Source organism: Salvia miltiorrhiza, chromosome 8 (genome assembly GCF_028751815.1).
Source record: "Salvia miltiorrhiza cultivar Shanhuang (shh) chromosome 8, IMPLAD_Smil_shh, whole genome shotgun sequence".
In the NCBI taxonomy this organism is placed as follows: domain Eukaryota; kingdom Viridiplantae; phylum Streptophyta; class Magnoliopsida; order Lamiales; family Lamiaceae; genus Salvia; species Salvia miltiorrhiza.
This window is the reverse complement of record NC_080394.1, coordinates 5,428,689-5,445,145: the sequence shown is the minus strand read 5'-3', so window position 1 is coordinate 5,445,145 and position 16,457 is coordinate 5,428,689. Positions and strand designations below refer to the sequence as shown.

Genomic DNA, 16,457 nt, shown 5'->3' with positions numbered 1-16,457 from the left:
TGGATGATGGGCAACTTTAGAAACTCAGGTACAAATATTCTTTCATAATAACCCAGAAATAGAAACTGTTTGACGATGTTGGTTGGTTTTAATCTGAATTATGTATGCTTGTTGATCTCATCTCAATCTGATCTTACAAATAAAAAGATAATTTGGCATCTCCAATGTCGAAAACACATTAAAAAGTGAGAGGTTTGTGTTTTCCAATTGAGTTGTATAGCAGAAAACAGCAAACCTTTCATCAGATTCTAGGCTTTTAAAGAATAAAGAGCTTAACTCTTCCTATCCATAGAAAAAAGAGTGTATTACAAAACAAACGCATAATATGTATCCGTCTTCAACATTGACAAGGAGGGATCTTGTAGCACCACATACTTTCCCAGCACGCAGTCAAAAATATAGATAAATTCAAGCTTAGCTCAAGGCCAAGTCAGCAGCAGCATTCAAGTGCCTGCTTACAAGCTCCTGTAGTCTATAACTGTCACCTCATCATCTGGAGCATCCAGATCATTGTAGCTGCAAAATTGTTAAACTCAGGTAAGTCACATGGAAATTCCTCATGATAACACTTGGAAAAAATTTCGCTTCTCGCAGAATGGCGCAATATGAAGTTATGTTCAATGCAGCAACTATGTTTTAGTGAAAGAGGCCGGCAGACACAACCTAATATTCTACAGTCAACTCCACAACTATCCCTTGGAAAACACGTGCCTAGCTCTAGCGTGTTTCAATTCTTCAAACCCGGGCATATATCGTAGCATGCTCAACAAGAGCTATTTCCCTCTAGATTCCATAATTTGAACCTTACTGTTCATTTGCACATTCTAGTTTTTGCACACTATCATTGGGGTTGTGCTTTAAGACTAACAGACAAAACCAACATACCAGCTTGAAGGGACCAAAGAAAGCTCTAAGCTATAGGTTATTACATAAAGAAGACACCAACCTTCGTAAGTGCCGAGGATCCTGCCGAAGTGTGGGTGGCATAGCAATTATTGGGGAAGGTCCACCTAACTGGTGTCCAGACCTCCCATTTCTGCCTCCTTCAAATGGGGTAGGGCCCCCTTGGTCTCGTAACATCCGCATAGCAACCTCAGGAGGGGCAGGAACAAAAGGACCCAGTGGTCTGCATTCAACGACAATATCCAGTCAAAAACTATGTAATACGCATACAAAACAATCTGAAGACACTCATAAGAACCGTGTCCGGTATGAGTATTGAGAGGAAAGAATGGACGAAAGAACGATCTGAACTTACCCAGCACCAGGAACAGGCATCAACACAGGAGGAGGTATGTCTGAAGGGAAAGCAGAAACAGGAATGCCTTGCCCACCAAAAGAATCAAACATCGGTTCATCTGGGTTGTTCCCGGCAGCACCATCGCTATTGTTAAAATCCCCAGACTGAGGATTCTCAGACCTATCAAAGTGTTCACTGCCATTCGCACGATTATCACGTTCTCTGCGGTTTCCCCTATCATCTTTCATTCTGTTCTCTGGACCAGGTCTTCGTCTTTGTGGTTTATCCCTCTGCAGATGGGCACATGTCAATAATGTGGAACCAAATACTGCAAGATCATAAATTTAGCAACAAGTAGCTACAAATAAGACATACCAACGAAGGCTGCATGACAGGCGTCCCTCCAGGCGCATTTTCATCACTGCAAGACAAAAAGTTAAACGATTTTGAAGCAAATAGGCATCATAGACATTTAAATGGAAGTACTTACTTCATGTAGTTCTGGAAGTACAACTCTTCACGCACTTTTGAAGTCAGTTCCATCACAACTTCTGGGTGTTTCAACTTCAAGTGTTTGTGAACAAACTCTGCAGCGTGGAAGAGCTTTGTACAACCTTTTGCTCCACATCCATACTTCCATCCATATTTTTCATCCCTAATTTTGCGGACATGTGGATCCAAAGCTTCAACAGCTGCAGCATCTATCTTCTCCTTTGCGGTCATTACTTCCAGAGGATCTGAATTCTTTAATCTCTCTTCCCAACGAGAATCTAATTTCTTTTCCCACTCATTCCCATTACCATTTGCCTTGGGATCCTTCCCCTCAACTCTAATATGCCGGAGACCTTTGGCTTCATTTGTTTCAACCAACCCATAATAATCAACTCCATGAATACGCCAGAGATAAGTCAGAAGAGTGTCCAGAAGCTCAACCCCCTCCAGACCTTTTATTGAATTTAAACCCCTTACTATGATGACTGGACCACTTGAACTTCCATGAGATTTATCTCTGCTCATTCTATCATTATCAGATCGAGATAAAATGTTTTCCTCAATTCCTTTTTCCGCATCAAGTTTCCGTACAAGAGATTGAGCTTGTTCAATATCAATCTGAATTCGTCTACTCTCTGAACTGACAGGGTGGGCCTTTGGGGCAGAAGAAAGATCAGATTCCTTGGCGCCACCCCGACTGGGCCGCCTTCTTTTGCCATCTGTTTCATCTTCGGAATTTGGCTCACTGGATTGTTCAGCTTTGTTTGATGAGGAAGGACTAAAGGCAGGACCTCTTTTTGACATACAGAACTTGGTCAGATCGTGTAAATCTATAAGAAAATGGTCAGAGTGCACAAGCACAAAAGTAAAATATGCAGGAAAAAAGCTTACATATCCAAAGTACCACTCTGCATATCATGCTGAAAATCCTTCGCTAACTTCCTTGCAAGTTCGTTCCTCCTGCAAAGTGGTCACCATGTTTAGAACTTTGCATATACACCAAATTGGAAGTTGTATATAAAGGATGCCTAGTAGGCATTACGCATTGAAGTGGAAGTAGAGGCCCAAATGGAAACTTCTGCTGGTAAGCTTACCGTTCTATGACAGCAAGCAAGTTTGTTGGATGATATTTGTCTTTCAACCTGAACAGATAAACAAACTCATTAAAGGAACACTTAGCATAATTTTTGAAGGAGGAGAAAAGGAAGTACCATTCTTCATCTTTATGTGCATTAAAGTAAGTTCGTTTCTGGGTTGATATGTACTCTGTCCTGTACTCTTGATACCTGATCATGCTTAGCCATTTAGTAATACACTTTACTTGAAAATAGAGCCAATTTAATAAGGTCAAACTGACAAACTTTAGAACATTTACACTCTGACCTGCGCTCTGCTTCAGAAGGCAAGATATCATCTTCAAGCTCCTGAATGAACTGCTTGTAAGACATCATTCCTTCCCTGGAGAAAAATTCATAAATACATCAATAGATTTAGCTTCATAACGTTGAAACAACATTATTCATATAAAAGAATACTAAGAACTGAACAGTGATAGATTACATGCAAACATCAACTTGGGGAAAAATTAAAAGCATGCACACTGAACACAACTCTGCTCTGCACTTGCATTGATTCTCATTTCAACTTTTCTAGGTGTCACAGGTGTGCATATATATGCTAAAAACTATCTTTTTACCTCTTATCTTACGTTTGCCTTATTAATTATACTAACTTAGGAGTTAGGATTAGAATAAGGTGGTAGAGTTACAGGTGACTCAAGAGGGAAACTTACAAAACCAAACTGAAATATGTAAGAAATGAATGTACTGGAAGAAGAAAACTATTAAACCTGAATAAAACCTCAGAAGCTCTAAGAAACTTCTGCCCAAAGCGTACAGGTGTAGCATGGCCGAGGGTGTTTTGTAATACTCAGATGATTTTTCGATGATCCTAAACAATCGAAACCTACTACATAAATAACAAAACACTAGGGCTCCAGAAACAAAAGCCCGCTTCATCCTTTTATTTTAACCCTATATAACTATATTAATGCAAAATATAAGAAGAGATATCGATTCTGTGCAGGGAAAGAGGACAGGAAATATAAGTTTGGTAACATTCCCAAGAACCTCCTTCAATAATTCATGGATACATTCACTACTTTAATCATTCCAAGCAACATCAAATAGCAGATAGCTTGTCATGACTAGGGAACTTAATGGAGAACAACTGTTTATGAAAATCTGAAGATAAAAAACTGAGACTGAAAGAAAGAGACTTTACTTTAAGTGCATGTTCTTGCATCAAAACAAAGCAAACACGAGGAAACGCTGAATTTGCTGCAATAATCAGAATACAATACAATTGCTTGCTTTTTACCTCTGGGTGCCACCAGCACCAAATGTATCAGCAAAACCACCACGACCAGAATCCCAGTCTGCATAAAAGAAGATCAAAATGAAAACATAGGACAAGGAGAAGAAATTTAAAGCTAGGACAACATCCTAGGAAGCCCAGGGTGTATGCATTCAGCAAAGCTCAAATGCATAAATAAAATATCTAAAGTTGCATTCAGATTGAGGGATTTGACGGTGGGCTTCAAATCCTTAGTTAAATACAATAATCTGGTTCGACAAAAAACCTGAAATCCATGGTGATTATTTTTAGTTCATTTCAAATAAATTTCCTCCTCAGAGTGCCTCAGAGGAATTTTACTTTCTGCATTTGTTATTTAATCAAATGGAATGCAAATGGTAAGATGGTTCAACTGTAAAACTATTAATCATATATTTGGAGTCCATTATTTTCCTGCCATAAGCCAAAAAATGAATCTTGACTGCAAAATTGTATTCTATATATGGAGGTCCTAGGACTAAGAATGCTTCTCTTTCTCAACATTTCTCAACAAAGAATCATGCATCTGCTATGTAGAAAGACCAGAGATACAAAAGATAATTCTAACTAGTTCTAAATAGTATGATTTAATAAATCTAAAATATTTTTATAATATCCAAACTTGTAATTCTTATTGTTTTCAAGTTTTCTGGGTTCTATCACTCCAAATTTCCAATACTTTTTCATCATGTATTTGCAACTTTTATTCTCTTTTTTTTATTATTATTTTTCACTATGTCTTCTACACTTGGTAGCGGTTAGAGGCATCAAAGAAACACCAGAATTACTTAATTTTATAGAACTTGATAAAATATTTTGACTACTCAGAAACAATAGAAAAATATACAAATTTAGAACTGACGTACAGCCTTACAGTAGGACCCCTGATCATTTTGCCTTACATAAAAATAAATATCACTAGACTAGGCTCCAACTCTCCCCTTCTTAAGAGCAATGATCAAACTGTAGTTCCTAAATACAACTATGTATTCAAAATCATGAGTACCCATTTGGGGATGGCACGAGTTTTAAGAAATTGATTAAGTGTGTGTGAGTGGAATAAAGGTCCCACTTTTATTGAGAGTAGGTAGTGTGAGATACACTTACTAAAAAAGGAAATAGGTACTCATTTGGTGGACAGACCCAAAAGAAAATATGGGTACTCATTTGGTGGACGGAGGGAGTGTCATTTTTATTTTATTTTATTATTTGTTTTTGTTTTTTTTTTGGGGGGGGGGGGGGGGGGGGGCAATCTAGCGATCAGAGACTCAGAATTTAGATTACTTACTGGGAGTAAAAATTGAAACACATCTTACTTGATTATCAAGGTAGGCTAAGTGCTTAACATTAGGGACATCTTAGAGATACATAATGGCAATATGACAATAAAACTGGATTACCATTCCATACAGTACAAAATCTAATACAAAATGCTCATATAAATAATAACGATATAGCAACCACCTATAGAATACATATCCAAGTGCCATATTTCCAAAAAATAAGAATACTTGACAAGAATGAAAAATACAGACGTACCGCCTTGGTAGCCACCACCTCCGCGGCCCATATATCGACCATGAGGTCTTTCATCTGGATAACCAGGTCTACCCCCATTGTCACGGTCATATCCACCAGGATAATCATACCCAAACCTGAACCAAAAAGGTATATATCACTAAAACCTAGTTGAGCAGCACAATGAAATCCTTCTACGTGCAAAACGCACCTAATGTCATACAGAAGGTACCAAGTAAAATGGGAACGCTATTATACTGCTATAAGAGGATAAAGAAAGTGTAATGGGATGCAGAAATGCCACTGCGGAATCCTATGCTCAAGCTTAGAGATGTACCCTAAACAAGGTGCACACACTCGTGCACATTTATATTTTACTGGCACATATATGTTGCAATAGATTATCTGCAAAACGTAAAATCATGACCAGAAATCTGAATCCCAGGCTAAACTATTATTGAAACTTCACAAGCAGGCCTTTTGGCATATATCAACATAAACCTACAAGTACTCGAGAAACCAAGAGCCTACCCATCCAATCAACAGTCTCTTCAAAATCCTAAACAGGTTACTAAAGAACCAATGGGTAGCTAAATTAACCAAATGCACAACGCACCTTCGCTCCCCCGGCCCATATCCTCCTCTCGGACTCCCTCTCCTACCATCATAAACATCGTCCCTCCTCCGCTTGTACGGTGGAAATGGCGGCGACCTTCTAGGAGGCGGAGAATGCGGACCTCCTCCGCGTCGGTCTCGATATGGAGGTGGAGGGGGGCTCGGGCTCATCCGGCCGCGCTTGTGATAATCTCTTTCACGCGGTGGGGGCGGAGGCGGCGATCGGTTGCGATCATAGTATTCGCGCCGCGGAGGGCGGTCATAGTCCCGGTCATCACGCCGATCTCGGGAGTCGCGCTCGCGGTCTCGGATGCCGCGGCGCGGCGGCTGAGGCGGAGGAGGAGGCGGTGATGCGTCGCCCGGAGCAGCATCGGAGGGGGCGGCGTCGGGAGGCTTTTCGTCGGTATCCTTTTCTCGGCGGCGGTCGATATTTTCCTCGGTGGCGCTCAAAACTTCGGCCATCGGCGATGATTATCAGATTGAGTGGCGAAACCCTAATTTGCTTCTTTAAGACAGCGTGCTTGCGAGTGCGGTGCCGAGATTTCAAAAGATTGGGTTGGGGTTTTTGAGATGAAATAATACTACTACTATTACTATAAATTATTTAATACTACTACAATTACATAAATAGCCCTTCAAATTTAAGTTATTATTATTCCTCTTTTTAAAATAAAGTTCCATAATAATCATATACTCCTATAACATTAGTAAATACTCGGCAATGACTCAAGAAAACTAGTAGTAGTAACTAATTTAAAAGACCATGAATAATATAACAAAAATCAAATAAGTGAACGTTTAAAGATAAAATCATTTAAACGGACGTGGCGGTAACACTTTATTTTCAAAGTGAATCATAATACTTGTGGTAAATTTATCATAGTTTAGGTATCTAATTTTCTCAATTTGGGGGGAATTCATTAGATTACCAAGGCCTTTTAATTCATATTTTAAAATGATTAAAAGCCAATACTATTTTAAGATTATAAAAAGAATCTAATATAATTTTAACAACTCAATAATCAAGGTTCATGTTCATTAGTCTTCATTTTTTCTCAAACAAATAGAGCATGATATTAACATATAGTTTTTCTTGTGAGTTGTTAACTACTCCACATAGCTTTGTTTAGTAGTTATGCTTGAAAATCATGTTACCGAGTTCAAAATTTATAGATATGCTTACATCTTTAAAGTTTGTTTTGTTGATAAATAATCCAACTTGCAAAAGTTGAACAACATGGATTTTCTACTCCATTTAGAGTGCATTTGATACCAATTTTGGCTAGATTCCATGTGTTCAAGCCAGCATTTGATTTTTATTACTTACTCCCTCCTTCCCATTGATCTTGTCCTGTATTCCTTTTTTGTTTGTCCCATTGATCTTGTCTCATTTATATAAATAACACTCCTACTTTATCACTTTATCACTTTCTCTCTCCTACTTTATCTACACACTTAACACTACTAATACTCTCCTTAATAACCGTGCCGAAATCAAATGGGACAAGTCCAATGGGACGGAGGGAGTATTTTATAGAACTTTATGTTTGTTTTAGTGAGATTATAATTTTATAGCAAGCATTTGATTTTTATTTTATTTTTGTTATGATCATATTCCTAGACAATAATAATAATAATAATAATAATAATAATAATAATAATGATATAAAAAAAGAAGAAGAAAGTTTTAAGGGCAGTGATGTCTTTATAACTTTGGTTGATGCATCTGCCTTTACCATATTTTGCACCTAAAAACGAAAATTGTAGTAATTCGGAAGGCATTTTCTCTCTCTACCTGAATCTGATCTCCCTGCAAAACAACTCTGTAAATCGTGTTATACATATGCACCGCAAAGTTGATTGAATTTTGTGAACTCGCGATCCAGGTTAAAGGTGAAGACAATAGGAAATGGAGGGCGGATTTACGGCGGAGGACTTGTCGACGATCGGCGGCATAGCCACCGTCTCGCTGCTGCACTCCTTCATCCCGACTCACTGGCTGCCGTTTTCCATTGTCGGCCGCGCTCAGAAATGGACGCTTTCTCGCACTCTTCTCGTTAGTAAGTGATTTACTGGGGTTTTGCGAGATCCAGATGCCATTGTTTGGTCTTGGCAAGGGAAAAAAGGGAACTTTGAGGGTCATGATTTTTGCTGGAATTGTGTGTGATTGCGTGTTTTTGCTTGTGTTCGAAAGTTTAAGTTGAATTGGTTTAATTAATCTCATAATTGGCTGCGACTGAACCCCTACTTACCTTTAAATTGGGCTAAGTGGGTAGTCGGAGTTGAGATTTTACAGGATTAAGAAATAGCATAATGGAAGTGTGTGAAGCATACTGTTGTTTTGTTAAGCCAATCTGGATTCAATGAGAATTTCTGCAACAGGAATTGATGAATTGGGTTTTGCAAAGTGTTGTTTGTGTTATTTATTGTTGGACTTGTTTGTAAAATGTAGTAAGGTGATCTGGTTGCATTATGTTTTGGAAGAATAGAATCGTTTGTGTCTCTAAACCCCCTTATTTAGGAATTTTGCCAGTCTCTTGGACGTATATCTATACCCCTACTGAATTTTGTATCGATAATTCACCTGAAATGCCCGCATCCCATCAACATACTTGCTGGTCAGGAACTACTAGTTTGATAGCATTCATAAGCATAAATTTAAGAGGCACACTTTGGTACATCCGGATGTACGGTGCATCCACCCTAATTAAGGATTGATGAGCCCTTATTGAGTTTCATTAGGGTGGATGCAGTGTGCGTCTAGATGCATTCATGCTTTTGCCTAAATTTTAATTGAACAATGAAATTTAGTAATACGCATTTCTTGAGAAATGAAACGGCTGTGTTGTTAACTTAAGAGACGTCTCATGTTATTATACTGTACCGTCATTTCTTACTTATTTTGGAAGTGATAGAATTAGTCCTTTACCTACATACTGACTTTGAAATCTTAATTTCCTTACTTATTAGTATTTGACTGGGTGCCGTTTTATCTCCGCGCTTTAGGTCCTTGCAAAGTCAAGGCATCTCAGTGCCTTTTCTACAATTGTGAGTTGTGACTACAATGGTGGTGAGCGCTAATTGTTTGTCTGTTTGCAGCTGCATTTGGAGCAGTATTGCATGTCCTGTCCACTTCGCTACTCGGCATAACAGCAGTCACCATAACAAACACTATAGCAGGAGAGGAAACTGTACATAAACTTGCATCTTTGTTGCTCGTTTTTCTTGGTGGTGGTTACATCGTGTTGTTCCTGGCTGGAAAGGGTGGTCATAGCCATTCTCACAATCAACCTATGGAAAAAATGGCTGTTGCTGGTCTTGTTCTCGTCCCTGCATTGTCTCCTTGTGCAACCACTCTTCCAGTATTTCTTGCTGTTGGAAACTCATCCTCGATGATGGTGCTTGCTATCATAGTCCTGTTATTCAGGTAATGAATATGTTGTTTAATTTCTAGCTTTTGCCTTTTCTTTGTTGTCAAACTTTATTATAACCACAATTTTTTCATCTAGCAGCACCTAGGGGTTAGTTCAACTTATGGTTTCAAAATAAAATATTAACCTCACTTATTTAGTTGTGGTCATAATACAATGTGAAAATATTAGGCATTTTGGTTCATGCTTATGGATCTTCCGGTTGAGTGATGATTCTCCTTTCCTTTTATCTGCAATTCTTACAATTCCTTGAAAGAGATCAAATCACTTAGTTATTCAATCTGTCTGACCAATATGTAGTTTATGACGCAACCTTTGTAGTTTTAAAGTTTCGACTCTTCTTGCTCTGAGGAACTTCACGCTGATAAAAATCATACCAGCTTGTTAATATTTTTAGCCAAAAGCCCGTCATCGAAGTATTTGAGGTTGCATGTTGAGAATTTTCTGGCTTGGAGTAATAATGAGGGGAAAAAGGGTCCCCTCCCTCCAGTACTTTTCTTGAATGGCAAAAAGTTGTGTGCATCCACCTCAACTAAATGTCATTAGGGCTCATCAATCTCTAATTAGGGTTTATTAATCCCCAATTAGAATTTGTTAATCACAATAAGGATTTTTTATCATGGAATTCATGCTATTTAATCTTAGTTAGAAATTTATCTGCAATCCAGCAAAATACTATATACAATGCAGCCTTAACATGTTACGGTATTACATTGCAGCACGATAACTGTAATGACATCACTAGTGGCCCTCTCATTCTACGGTGCGAGTCAGCTCAAGTTCCACTGGGTGGAACGCTATGACAAGCTTCTTGTGGGATCAGTTCTATGTTTAGTCGGAGTTCTGACCCTCATTTTCCATGATCACGATGGAGAAGCCGGTTCAACCGGAGAGCATTTGCATCGGAAAATAATCTCTTTGTAAGGATAGAAGGGATGCTTTCCGTGTGTCTAAGTTTTGAGGTATGAAGACTGCAACTGATGATGCAAAATAGTAAGAACTGTAAAACTTCTTTGTCTTGTTCAATCGGAAACCCCTGTGATCCACGAGCTAATATTGGAAGTTCTTGCTTTCTTGATCTTGATCTCGATCTTCGGCCTCGAAACTGCTGCATTCCACCCTTGCATTGTGTTGTGATGTATAGTGATGGTCAATCTTTTGAGCTGTGGCTTACTTCTTGTAACCTTCTTCTTCTTCTTCTTCTTCGATTTTATTTTAAGAAAACCTGTAACCTTAGATATGATGCAAATCGATCTTGTTCTATATATCTTTGATAAAAGATTTCTCAGTGATATGAGTGATTACACTTTTCTTTTGATTGAAAGTGCTAATCAGGGGCTGTGAATTTATTCCTTTGGAAATAGGTATCTATTATAAATCGTTGTGAAAATTGTAATTGGACAAAATAAATAAAAACTACTCATCACATGGAGTTACTCTGTTTATTTATTTATTTATTTATTTTGGGGGTCATGTGCTGCTGGTTGCTATAGACAAGTTCACTTTATTTAGTGTTGATGGCCCAATTTATCTTTTAGCGATAATACAAAACTAATAAAACGAAATCTAGTGACTCGTCTCTTTCAAAATATTAAAGTGAAGAATGAATTGGTGGTGGTTTTGTGTTGCTATTTTTCTTTTTCTAATTAAATATGAGATAATTGTAGATTAAATCTTAATCAGTGGCCATTATTACAAATTCAATCCGAACTTTGAACAGTTTCATTTAAGATCTAATCTTGCCATTTGTAGTAAATCAGAGTCTTCTAAGATTTACATTCATCTTATTTGGGTAACTCAAAATTAATTAAGGGATTTTGAAAGTTATTTTACGAATCGTCATTTTATATTGTCATTTTATATTTTCACATTTTATATTGGGAAGCTCTATCTCCATTGCACCGACTCTTGACTCAATTGTCGGATGTGTGATGACAAAATTGATAATATTACTCAATTATGCTCTTTAGGTTTGTTGTTCATGTGGGGTTGAGAGCAAGTCCTGTTGTTGGGCTTATTCCTCGTCGATCGTCTTTGTTTTTTAATGTTTTTTATTTTGGGCGATGTTATTTTTGGGCATCGTCGTATATGAAACATGGGTGAGTTTATGGTTTTATGTAGGAGTGAGAAGAAACCGAACCGACACTGAAAACCGAACCGAACCGAATTGGTGCGGTTCGGTCCCAATTCTATTGGTTCGGTTTTCGGTTCGGTTTTGAAAAGTAAAAACCGAAAATTTTCAGTTTGGTATCGGTTTCCATTTTTTGGTTCGGTTTTAAACCGAACCGAACCGATACCTATTAATATTTTATTTATATATAATTATTTTATAATATATAATTATTTTTGTAATTTTTTAACCTAAACCTAAAACCCTAATTCAAAATTATAATATATAATTATTTATCATGTTCATGTTGTGTTCATTTGACATTTGAAATTTGTGTATTTTATATTATTTTATAATTTTTAATTGGTATTTTCGAAAAACATAAAATAAAAAAAATTGCATCGTTCGGTTCACCGAACCGAACCGAAACCAATGGTTTTATCGGTTCGGTTCCAGACCCCCAATTGGTGCGGTTCGGTTTCAATTTTAACCATCGGTTCGATTTTCGGTTTTGAGTTTTTGGTTCGGTTTTGCACCGAACCGAACCGATGCTCACCCCTAGTTTTATGGACAAGTTGGGGGTTCGTTTAAGCCTTTGCTCTAAGGGTGGTTTCGACAATAGAAAACGAACGAATAAGGGTGCGTTCTCTTTTTATTATATTATCCCTCCGAAAATGGTGTGATAATATTATCTCTCCTTTGTAGTGTGTAAATGAGGAATGAGTAAAGGTCAAGTAGGAAATGTGAAAATAGAAAGAAATGATTTAAAGGTGAAATTTTGTTTATGCTTCATTTTTCCATGATAAATGAACAGCTAAAGAGAACGCACCCAACAATCGAATTTAAAAGTCTTCGATCAAAATTGAGTTTGAATAAATGTTTAAATTCCAACTCCAAACATGTGGAAAATCTATTATATAATAGGATTAAGCCTTAACCTATGTGGCATATCTAAAATCTCACCATTTCAAAATTTACCATGTATAATCTTCATCATTTATTAATTAATTAACTATTACATTCTATATAAAGATTCATTAATCATAATAAATATAATTAATAATAAATGTATATATATAATAATATTAACATTACATATAATCTAAATTAATAAATTTTATTATTTATTTTTTCTAGATAAAAATTAGATTTACATGTTTGATAAGAAAAAAATTATAATCTATATACGATAAATTATTTTAATTGAATGTTAGTGATTAGATGTATATTTGTTATTAATTTTATATTTCTCAATAGCGTACATATTATATATATGTTGCAATATATTATATTATATGAATATAATATATATATATATGTATATATATATAATATTTATATTCTTAATTTTCAATAAAAATAATTTTAAATTAAGTTTGAATTGAGACATGCACGTATATGTAAATTATAAACGGGTCCGGTCATTGATTTACATGTTTGCATAATAAGGCACAAATTCTGTAAACTGATTACTTTAAAACAAAATCTTATTTTATGTCTATCAAAATAATTAAAATTTTATTTTTATTTTTTATAAAATAAATCCATACATTTTATTTATATAGGGAATAAAAATATATTTTTCATTTCTGCAAATTTTATTTGTTTCTGTTTGTCCATTACTACAATAATAATAATAATAATAATAATAATAATAATAATAATAATAATAATAATAATAATAATAATAATAATAGATAAATTATGAAATTAGTAATGCATAAATGAAGAATTTAAATAAAGAACAATAGAGGATATGATGTTAAAATATATTAGAAATCTTTAATCATGTATCAAATTTATAATAATCTCAATCGAGTGAAGAATTCATATAAATCTCCTCATTTCACATTAAGTATTTTTATAAGATTTCACCAAAATAAAACTTATACAAGAATAAGCTCTTGCTCTCCAAATTAAAAATTTACATTTAATTGGCGGAATGATTGAGACTAATACAATTTGAATTGTTTTGTCAATTTAATTTGACAAAATTTATTTAATTAAATACATGGTCTAATTAATTTAATTTGAAAAAATAAATTGGTTTGATTAAGTAAATTATTTCTTCAATTTAATTTGATTATAAAATAATATATTTTGTATAAAATTTTAAAAATAAATTTTGGATTCAACATAGATTTTTTATGAAAATTTATCAATTAAATTACTAAATAAATTAATACAATTTGAATCTCGTGTCAACTTTCTTAAGCTACACACGAGATGATTTTCAAAACTTAGTTATGGTCTTTCAAACTTCAAACAAGATAATGTTCACGAGTCAATTTTATTCTTTCAATTTTCAGACGGAATGACGCTCGAAACTCAAGATTTGAAGATAATTAATGTTCACGAGTTCATTTTATTCTTTCAAATTTCAAACGAAATGATGCTCGAAACTCAATTATGATATTTCAAGCTCCAAATGAAATAATGCACAAAAAATTGTCAATATTTTTCAAGCTGCATACAAGAGTATGTTTAGAAGTTAGTTATGATCTTACAAGCTAAAGATGATAATGATCTTTAAAGCTACACACAAGATAATTCTTGTAACTTAATTGTGGTCATTCAAAGTTCAAATGAGATGATACTCACAAGTTAAATTTATTTTTTTAAACTCCAAACGAGATGATTCTTGGAACCCAATTATAATATTTAGAACTAATAATGCATAAAAGTTTGTCAAGATTTTTTCAAGTTCCATACAAAATGATGTTTACAAGTTAGTTATGATGTTAGAAGCTCCAAATCATACAATCTCACAAGTCAACTTTGATTTTTAAAGCTCCAGATAGTGATGTTAAAAAAACTTGACGCATAAAAGTTCATTTTTTGTATTTTAAGGTCTAGACGAGATGATACTCAAAAGTCTGATGTTCAAACGTTAGTTGTCGTCTTCCGAAATTTAGATTATGATATGATCCTACAAGGTTCAGACGAGATGATGCTCAAATGAAATAAAATTTTCAATATCGATACATTTTTCAAAATATTATTAAATAAAAATCTACATAAAAAGAATATTTATTATTCTAATAAAAGGTTAACATTCAATTAAGGAATATGATTCAAATTAATATAATTTCAACTATATTATCTTAAATTATATAAATTTAAAAATAATTTATATAATAAGTTAAAATAATTTCCCGTCGAAATTCGACGGGTTGCGCACTAGTGTAATATAATTGTCCAATTTGTTATAAATTGTACAGCTGGGAATAATAATGAGTTTTTCAAACATGTGGAGAAATGTAATATGCTTGTCTAATTTGTTATAAATTGTACAGCTGGGTAATGAGTTTTTCCTTTTATTCATTCTCTCTCTTCTTCCACCAATTTTTTCACTATTTTTTATTTTTTAGTTTAAATAAATGTTTAGTTTTTAATTATTTTGCTCTTTGTTTTATCCATTTGCAGTAACGAGGTGAGATTTTGGTTATCCACAGAAATCTCGTGTGATAAGTTGAGATTTCTCTCTTTATACTTTTAAAGGAGAATCCATCAAAATTCATAGAGTTCTAAAATTCACAGACTTTTGGATATTTAAGGATTTTTTAAAACTTTTTAAAATTCATATTGAATACCTCTAGATTTTTAAAGACTTTTAAAAGTTTCAGATTGAATATCCTCATACTTTCAAAGTCCAAAAAAATCCTACAACCTCTACAACCAATACACCCCCCTTAACCCCGTTGGAGGAAAGATAGTCAAAAATTAATCATGTATGTTGGGTGAAGAAACATTTCACTTAGGGGCCGTTTGATTTGCAGTTTAGGATTGATTAGGATTAAAATTATCTTGAGAAATTAGTGTGGATTAGTGTGGATTTATATTATTTCATGGGTGTTTGATATCATAGCTACTTAATCCTATATTATGTTTGATATCCATGGGATTATGTTGGATTATATTATCTAATATCAAAACTATCCTCACATAATTTTAAAAATATCATGTGTGTCCACCATTACTTGAGCATTTGCATCGATATGCGTGAGGAAGGGTAGCAGAATTTTTATCCAACTTCTCAGTATTAAATTTATCCTAGGGGGGGTGGGCGGATTATTAGTATGGGTTAATCCCACAAAATAGCATGGAGAAGTAGGATTAAGTAGGAGTTGACCATATTAACTGCACATGATATCAAACATCACACTAATCTGTATTAATTTAATTTATCCTACCTATAAACTCATATCAAACATGCCATTAGATGTTAAATGTAGCGGTCAACACTTTTAATACATCAAAGCAAACGAAGCAGGTGGTAAATGAAGTTTATTACCTAGTATTTTTTATATCTCAAAACAAACCCATCTTTTATGGTAGATTAATCCTAATTTTCCAATTTAAATTTACCTTCTTTTAGCTACCGACAGCTGAAAAATGAAAAAGAGAAAAAAATCTGAGTGAAATCATGTAGTAGGACGTTGCATTTACTAGCAAGTTGATAAGACGTGCCACCAATATATGAGGATCCCACATCAAATATTGATCACAAAATGAACCAAAACTATCGTATGATATATAGACAAAGTATGTTCGAAATAGACAGCCACATATTAAATTAAATGCAGCTAAAAAGTTAAAATCGCTTTATATAATTGATATTATTTTAATTGATAATCTTTTATTTTTAAAAAAATAT

At 34.6% G+C, this 16,457-nt stretch overlaps 2 protein-coding genes across 2 annotated transcripts; one reads left to right on the top strand and one right to left on the bottom strand.

Moving 5' to 3' along the window:
• Positions 1 to 133: 133 nt before the first annotated feature.
• On the bottom strand, positions 134 to 6,817 carry LOC131000312 (serrate RNA effector molecule-like). The gene is made up of 12 exons (XM_057926157.1): positions 6,261 to 6,817; positions 5,666 to 5,781; positions 4,112 to 4,169; positions 3,116 to 3,190; positions 2,944 to 3,018; positions 2,827 to 2,874; positions 2,624 to 2,692; positions 1,731 to 2,525; positions 1,616 to 1,661; positions 1,259 to 1,530; positions 947 to 1,126; positions 134 to 516 (listed from the first exon to the last, which is right to left on the bottom strand). Exons 1-12 carry the CDS (start codon positions 6,719 to 6,721, stop codon positions 456 to 458), a joined length of 2,256 nt encoding a protein of 751 aa, XP_057782140.1. The 5' UTR covers positions 6,722 to 6,817; the 3' UTR covers positions 134 to 455.
• A 1,133-nt stretch (positions 6,818 to 7,950) lies between these two features.
• LOC131000311 (uncharacterized) lies at positions 7,951 to 11,005 on the top strand. The gene is made up of 3 exons (XM_057926156.1): positions 7,951 to 8,319; positions 9,359 to 9,686; positions 10,410 to 11,005. Exons 1-3 carry the CDS (start codon positions 8,169 to 8,171, stop codon positions 10,612 to 10,614), a joined length of 684 nt encoding a protein of 227 aa, XP_057782139.1. The 5' UTR covers positions 7,951 to 8,168; the 3' UTR covers positions 10,615 to 11,005.
• The last annotated feature ends 5,452 nt before the right edge of the window (positions 11,006 to 16,457 follow it).